This window comes from Alligator sinensis, unplaced genomic scaffold (assembly GCF_000455745.1).
Source record: "Alligator sinensis unplaced genomic scaffold, ASM45574v1 scaffold337_1, whole genome shotgun sequence".
Classification (NCBI taxonomy): domain Eukaryota; kingdom Metazoa; phylum Chordata; order Crocodylia; family Alligatoridae; genus Alligator; species Alligator sinensis.
The window spans coordinates 1363558-1371849 of record NW_005841927.1 but is presented as its reverse complement, the minus strand read 5'-3'; the positions used below and the strand labels follow the sequence as shown (position 1 = coordinate 1371849).

Below are 8292 nucleotides of genomic sequence, written 5' to 3'. Positions count from 1 at the left end.
CCCCTTGCAGAGCTGCTGTTCGAGATGTGCTTTCAGAGGAGGCAGCCTAACCTCTGCCTTGACTGTTTCACCTTCCTGGGAAGCCTTCCCAAGTCTCTGCCTGCCCTTCTTTAGAGCAAGTAATAATGCCTTCTACTATCAGAAAACTTCAGGGCTTCTGGAGAGTCCCGTTAAACTTCACCTGCTTCATTTTACAGCCAGGCTCCTCTGTAGATCCTGCTAAAGAGTGCAAGGCTTCAGGGGCTCCTGAAGACTGGCTGTTCTTTTCAGTGGCCGGCCCAGAGGCTCCTCTGCAAGGCATACCGCAAAGCAGTCCTGGAGCTCAAGGGAAATGGGACAAGGGCTAATCTCTCTCCTCCGCGCTGACCAGTGAGATAAGGGGATTTGGCATGAAGGAACACAGCATTAAACTGGGCTCCTTTCCAGACTGGCACGTCTCATTTATCCAGGGGAGGATCCAGTACTTGAAGGAGCTCGTTGTAGCTGACGGCAGGCTCGGATAAGCACTCTGCAGGGGCGAGAGGATACCACGGCTATAGGAAACTGGTTGTGTAACCTCAGCTCAGCCCCTGAGCGAGGCTTTGCAGTCAGGGCTTCAAGCTCAGCAAAACTCTGCTCTTGTCACAGGATGGTGCACAGTAACTTACAGCTTTACCCGGTCCTGGTTTAGATCGTGGACTCTCCATGTGCTTCTGGCAGCCCCACGTGGCTTCGCACAACCGTGCGTCATCAGAGCAGAGTCCCTCCTCCTCCCCCAAGGGAGCGTGCAGGAGTGTCTGTCGACACATGGCTTCTGCTGGTGGCCAGACAGCAGCAGATGCTTTCACCACTCGGCAGAGGGGATTCAACTCGGCTGGTAGACAGGAGGGTCCTGCCCTCTCTGAGGAGCAGCGGTGATGTTCTGCAGGTCGTACTTCCAGGCACAGCAGTGGAGAGAAGTCTTTGGAGTATAAACTGTGGGGGCTTGGGTTGTTCCTTCTGGCGTCCTGGGACCCCACCTTGGGGCATGGTTGCGTACATGCTAATCCCTAATTAGCTGTGCTGCCACCATTAACTGCCCCTTGCACTGTCCTGACTATGAGTCAGCCCTTCTCAAGCTAGCTATCCTTTTCTCTGCTGTGTCCACAGCGGTTGCCACAGGGAACTTGTTGGATTTAGAAGACGCTGGCAAATCTCCCCTGACTGTCAGCACAAACTCCGCACACTTGGAGAACAGCCTGTTTGGACCAAGCCCCTCCGTCAACAACAATGTTGTCTGGGTGAGTGTATGGGGCCCTAGCCGCCCCTGCTGCAAAGGCTAGAGAACATTTTAAGCTACCTGAGGGTGAAGCTTTGCTTTCTGGTGCACGCCGCATCCTCTGTGGGGTGTGGGGCATCTTCATGCCAGGGGTGTCCCTTAAACAACGTCCTGGGGCAGCACTGTGTGTACAACTTCCACCCCATGTAAACTGCTCATGTGGGACTTGTTCAAAGGCATCCAAGTGAATTAGGCTTCTCCATCCCAGTAGAAGCAGCTCAGATTTGGGTACAGGCTGCCTTGTTTTAGGCTCTTGCAAGTTAACAGGAAAGATTGGAAACTAGTTTCACAAACCCAAATGCTTAGATATTTACTTGATCAAGTGCAGATTAAGCATCCAACTTTCAAGCAGCTCTGTAAGGGTTTACACTCTATGAAAAATTAGACACATACGGGATCATATTTACAGAGCTGCTGTACATATTAACATGGATACACCCGTACTTCAGCCATGAAATCTGTTGTTTGCGATGATCTGCAAAGCCTGGGACCCAACAGCTTAACACCACCTCGTTAACGCCCAGCTTAATGCCCACTGCGGTAACTGAGATGTACAGTACTTGGTTCTGGAGCTGTGACGGGGCACTTTCACGCATGGAGTCCCGAGGCTGGAGCTTGTTTGCAGAGGCTGCCTGTCTGAGCTCAAGTTTGGCAACTTCGGGGGCAAAAATGAGAGATGGCTGTTCTGAACAGCATTAATAGCTTAGCAAGACTTGGGAGCCTTTGAGCTGCACCCGCTTCCCATTTGCAGAACCTCCACTTTTTTATATTAGCTTCAACCCCAGAAATGCGTCCACAACTTGAAAAACTCCTGTAGATTAAGCATCCAACTTTCAAGGAACAAAATCCAGGACTTGGTCCCGAACGGCCCCACGGACCTCCAGAGCCAGCAGTTGCCTGCTATAACTGCCGTACTGCTGCAGCGAGGGCAGTGCCGTTTTCTCTTCTGAGAGACTGAGCTAATTTGCCCAGGCATATCACCCTGCGAACGCAGTGCCAGGCAACACCTTGCTGCAGACCCAGTTGGATGCTGCCTGGTGCTCTGGTAGTGTTCAAGGAGGATGTCTGGGTAGCCAAAACTCAGGCCCTAAAATTTTGGGGCTGTCCCAGAAAATGCGGGATGATTGGTCACTTTACCTGTCGAGTAATCACGTTGTCCATTGCAATGGTATCCTAAACCAGTCTTCTAGTATAAAGCCTAAGTCTGTGGCCTTGGTGTCCTAGTCTGCCAGTAGAAAGAGCCTTCTCTTCACTAGCATTCAAATGCTTTCCGTGGGAAGCCTCCAATGAAAAGATCTTCAAGAAGCATTGTGTCCCCGTGCAGCTCTGTGCAGACAGCCTTCTCTTCAAACGTCCTGCCTCAGCACATGCCTAAAGCATTGTGCTGAGTCCAAAGCCTTTTCTCTTGACAAAGCGAATGTATTTTTTGCCATTTGCAAAGAGGAAGCTTGAAATGCTGAGTCGAGCCAGTGGACTCGCTCAGTCCTCCGGAGCCGCCTGCTTCCCAGTCTTGGCTCGGTCTGAAATGTGTCTGTTCATAAAGAGCAAGCAGATGTTTTCAGTCGGAACAAGTTTTCTTCTCTCAGTCTCGGATGTAAAAAGCAGGGTCTGGCGGAGAGCTCATTGAATCCATCTCTTGGAGCCAAGCTGCACCTGAGCATGGATCACTGAAGCGGCTCCCGAGGGGCCAAATCTGCTCTGGGGCCGAGGGACAGAATGAAAACCAAGCCAACGTTGGGGTTTTAAGCGGGTGCTTAGTCCGCATAATGTCCCCGTGCCCGAGGGCGATGCTGCCTGGCAGCAGTGCCAAAAAGTTCACAAGTGCACTGCATTGGCATCACAAGGCAGCAGTTGCGTTGTATGTGTTGGACAAGGCAACAGCAGCAGCAGCCGATAGCAGTGTACTTGTTATGTCTGTCTGCACCCTGAGTCTCCCCTTGGCTCCAGTGGGGTTTGATCTGACCCTAGGTTAGCTCCAGGGACTGAGAAAGGATAGCTGTGAGGAAGGGTGAGAGGAAAGAAGGGATGGGAACGAATGCATTTGGCAGTACTGGAACGCTCTTTCTTAATCAGTGCTGTCCTTGCTCATTGCAGAAACTCCAGTGATGTGTCTAAAGCCCTTTATCTGGGGAAACCGAAAGTGCTGATACCAAGTGTTGCTTTAGGCATTTGGAAATCAATGCTTCTTGTCTTACTTATGCCAACACGTTGAGCCAGATCTTTAAATACAATTGTGCACTAGCTTAACAACCATCTTTCTCTTGTCTTTTTAACAAAGGAGATGGAGGACGGTCTCGACGAGGCATTTTCCAGGTAATTCTGATAACTCTCTTTGCAACTTTGTATCATGAGGGACCTACCCAAGAGACTCCACAAGTAACTAGTTTTTAATAACGTTTCTAATCCAATCAGCTGCTGTGATCTGACCTGGGAAGCAGCCCCATCAGCGCTCCAGCGGCTAATTGAAAGATAGGCTTTGAGGCCGGCTGATAAGTCAAATATTTTGACAACCTTTTAAAGGATGGAGATAGATGTGTGCGGTGGGGAATTTTAATTCCCCAAATGTTGCATGGCAAGCATGTCTCCTTGTGTTTGAATGGAGAGTCTAGCACGTGGTGTTTAATATGCTTGCTTCGCTGCTAATTTCCAATCCTTGTGCTGTTAAGAGAGATGTTGGTCTGACTTCCCTGTACTCAGATTTAACTTGCCCCATATTAGGGTGTCGCAAAAAGAATATTAGTGCACCAAAGGCCCGATTCTGGGGCTGTGCCTGTACAGCTGCCAGCCTTGGTGTACTCAAGTGCCCCGTGCTTTTCTGGGTGGTTACGTCCTATACCAGAAGCTGTGCAGCCACCTCCCTGCAGCACATGGGAAGTGCTATTAGCATTGCTGGTGCAGATGTGACTCCCTGCTTCCAGCCTAGGAGGCATAAGAACAGCCCTAGTGGGATGAGCCAAAGGTCCCTCTAGCCCAGTAGCTCGTCTCTGACAGTAGCAAGAAGCAGATGACTTGCAGGAAGAGTAGAGGCAACCCGGTACTTCAGAGCACTGCTACAGGGAATGGTAAGTTTTATCACACAGATGTGGCCTGAGACAGGCCTGTTTCTTCACGCCACTGTGCTCTGCCAGACCTTCGAGTGGGTTGGTGAAACTGCATTAAGCTCCCATGCGGCCACTCTTGTTCAGAATTACAGGGGCCGTAATTCAATTTTAGCTTACCTTGGAAGTAAAAGCCACTGTAATTATGATTAAGAGTGTTTACTCAGGGGTTTAAAGCAGTGGAAAGTTGCCTGTATGTGTCCTTATAGACAAGCCCTTGGAAAACTTGATCTGGTGCTTTAAGTATAATTGTCCAAATCTGCCTTCTAGATGCATTTCAACCATACCATACAGCGATAAAGGTTACTTCTGTTTAGAGCAGCGCAAAAAAGGCATGCTGTAGCCTTAATGAAGCTGAGTCTTTGACCTTATCTCCCATCTCGGGCATTGGGTTTACAGCTGTCTTGGAAATGGAAGTTATATATCAAAATAACATGCATTAAAGGACCAGTTGTCACATCCGGCTGCAATCCAGTTTCCTAACAGGGTGTGTTTTTTTGCTCGGATGCAAATTGTCAGCTTTGCTAGTGTGCTCCCAATGTCCTGGGGTTGGACTCCAGTGCTATGAGAAGGATATCTACTTAGCTCCCACTGGAGTGGAATAAATCACAAGAATCCTTAAGCATTTACACTGCATTTCTCTTAAGCCCTTTTTTTGTCACATAAAAAAGAAAAAGGTGTTTTTTGGAGGTCAAATCGGAGTTGACAGTTCATGGACTGTTAAACACCTTAATTAAACAATCCCCATGGATCTGAGCCTACGTTTTAGCATGGTGGGTTTGTACACTGAAGTTTCCTCCTCTTCACATCCCAGAGCTAGTACTGTAAGTACCCAGACTGTGGAGGAGTTCACTTCCATAAGCACCTAGACTGTCCTGAAAACAAAGACCTCTTTAAAGAGGACTTACAAGACCTCAGAGATTATCGCTGCACTGCTGCATCTGAGCACTGCTGAAAAATACTGTGGGTTGTTTTTTTTTTTTTCTTTCTGAAGAGCTAAAATTGAAGTTAGTCCCCAGGAAAGAAAGAGCATCGTGGGGAACCGTTGGAATGAATGGAGAGCAGCGCATTACCACAGCGGCAGCTTGTTCAGCTACTCCTGCCGTGGTGCAAATTGAGTCATTTCAATGAGGCTGGTTGCTTTGGTCAGTGCATCCTTTTACCTGTGAGAGAAGATCACGGCTAATGATGCCCTAGTCAGTGATAGTTTGGAGAGAAAAAAGGCAGCCTTTTACCAGACCTATAATGTAAAGGAAGTCCAGAGTGCAAATTTACAGAATGCATTCAGGGTACCAACCTGTGATAAACCAGCAGAGAAGCTGCTGAAAACTTCAGAGGGCTCCCAATATTACGGGTTTTTTTTTCCATATTTAGAAGTATTTCTTTTCAAGGTAGAAGGAAAATCTTTGAAGTGTGAAGCTGCAGATAACGTTGTAGCATTAGAGATGCAGCAGGCATACAAGCTATAAACTGACTCTTTCTGGTTGAGGATGATTAGTTGTCTTTTTTTTCCCCCCCCCCCTTACTTCCCGTAGACTTGCTCAGTCTAGAACTAACCCGCATGTCCTGGACACTGGCCTGACTCCTCAGGACATCCAGAGTGCAGAAACCCTCTCGCCTGTGGACTGGAACAAAATAGATTTGAATGCGGCAGAGAAAGACGACCTCTTTGGATTCTGAGGATGTCCTCCAGCTAACAGCTTGCAGTAGAATCACCACTAAAAATCCCTGGACTGAGCGCACATCCCTTGATGCCCTTGAGGGGCTGCTTGTAGTGGATGTTCACCATTATACTAATGCTGGTATGGCACCAACAACCGTTTAGACCAAAGCCTTAGACACCTAGTGCATTTTTTTTACCTTGCTTTTTTTTCTAAACCACGAAAAACTCTTGAATATATTTATTCAATAACCTTGCAATTTATGTGCATTATGGGAATTTCAGAGAGCATCTGCCTAGGTCACATGTACAGTATTAGATTGTCATATGCCAGGGGAAGAGCCTTCAGCAGTGCCTGCTCTTCTGAAAAGGACGACGCGACACCAAAGCCTCTGCATACGTGTGCGTGTGTACATTTTCGAGACAAACCTCTGCGTATGTGTGTGCAGTTGTAAGCACAATTGTAACTAATCTATTGCTTCCTAAACAGCTCTACTTCTGCAGCTGGCTCCTGCACTTCACCTTCTTAATATACTGGGAGGAAGAGAAACACAGCAGCTGCTGGCAGTATTAAAATCAAAGAGGAAACAGGTTTTGCTTTCTGTGCGACTGTCCATGATAAAGCCCCGTAGTTGCCAGCCAACAGCGAGTTGTTTGGCTCTCTTTTTGCCAGCTCCAGACTGGAGTTGGCTTGCTCGCTCAAAGACCTGGAGCTTTGGGTTTTTGAAACTGAAGCTGGAAGCATGATCCAAAACAGGCTGGGTGTCTGTCACCTCTCTTCTTCCCGTAAGTTGGTGATCCAAAAAACTCAGCCATGCTGCAGGTTTGTCACAAAACTGACCTCTTGCACTTATAACGTTCACTGTGACTCTCAGAATGAGGATTTGATCACATTGATGACCTTAATAGCCAAAAAGCTCCCTAATAGCAACTTGGCTTCTGTTAAACCAGCAGGTTGGATGAATCCAATAGCATAACAAGGCTAGTGCTTAAATGCTCCTGGCTGCCTTCATCTGGTCTCAATACCAGTATCTCTAGTTGAGCCTCTCAGGGAGTAGACTGCTGAATTGGATTAGCCAAAACCAATATTTACCTGGAAGTCCTATACATGAAAAACAACAAAAAACTGAAATGCTATTTTAATACTTCTTCCTTCAACACTTGCTTCTCCTATGAAGCTGAAGGATCTTTGTTTTCATACACTTCTGAACTGGAAAATAAGTTATGGAGGTATAAATATTATGCTAATTAAAAGATTAAGCTTAATGATCCTAAATGGTTACCCGGCCACAGTTTGCGGCGTTTGTGGCCTTGTGTGAAATATATTAATCTGTTTTATAGATTTGTAACTTGCTTCTGAAACACTAATTCATTCCCCAGGCAGCCTCTTCTAACAGTCTCTCCTTAAAATTACGTACAAAGTAAAAAGCATCTCCATCAGTGCAGAGAATTTATTAGGAAACAGTTGAATGATTCGAGTTGGTCGCTGCATTTCTAAAGGTTATTGTGATAAGGTACGAGGGAGTTCGGAAGCTGACTCATCATGCCTGCTGTAAAGTCTGTGCATCCTGCAAAAGTGTGTTAAGGCACCTTTACATCTCCAAGCTGCTCTGCCCATGAGTTGTTGGGTCTCTGTCATTAGTCTCTTGCAATTGGACGAGTTAGTCCACACAGCTGCCTTAGGTTTTGTATATCTAGTCTATTCTGTTGTAAAAGCAGCACCCAAACTATGCAAACGTACCTGTAGCAAACACCTTTTTCTGACTCCTTGGGGAGTTGTGATCTTTCTAAGAAAGAATTTTGTTGCAGTGGTGGACCATGAGGATTCATCTGTGCAGGAATCTCTCCTCTTTTTCTAGAGATCCTAAGAGTGTATACTTACATGCACAATGGTATGTCTGTATGTACATAGTTTAAAAAGAAGCCTATGCTGTAAAAATTATCTATGAGAACATAAAAGTTTTACCTTTTTTTTTTTTTTTTTTGGAATACCAGTGCCAGACGGGTTTGTGCAGTCAGTGGCAGGAACAATGATCATACCTCCTTGCTCTGCGCACGTGACTCTTTATCATAAAGCCCCTTCCACTCATGGATAGCAAGGAGCAAGCAACATCTGGACCACCTGTAGAATAGACATCTTCACGGGCTGGCATACATGTGAAGGAATGATGGCCACGGTGTTACAATAATCAGGTGACTAATTATTTGGTAAGCATATGCTGAATCAACCTCCAGTT

The 8292-nt window shown here is 46.8% G+C and overlaps 1 protein-coding gene across 2 annotated transcripts in view; it reads left to right on the top strand.

Moving 5' to 3' along the window:
* Positions 1-8040, top strand: part of LDLRAP1 (low density lipoprotein receptor adaptor protein 1) — a 22823-nt gene extending 14783 nt beyond the window's left edge. Inside the window, exons 8-10 of one of the 2 annotated variants that reach the window (XM_006019380.3) lie at positions 1129-1259; positions 3576-3610; positions 5931-8040. In XM_006019380.3, the coding sequence (XP_006019442.3) occupies positions 1129-1259; positions 3576-3610; positions 5931-6075 (311 nt within the window). In that variant the 3' untranslated portion in view covers positions 6076-8040. The other variant, XM_025198613.1, reaches the window with a different exon arrangement.
* The last annotated feature ends 252 nt before the right edge of the window (positions 8041-8292 follow it).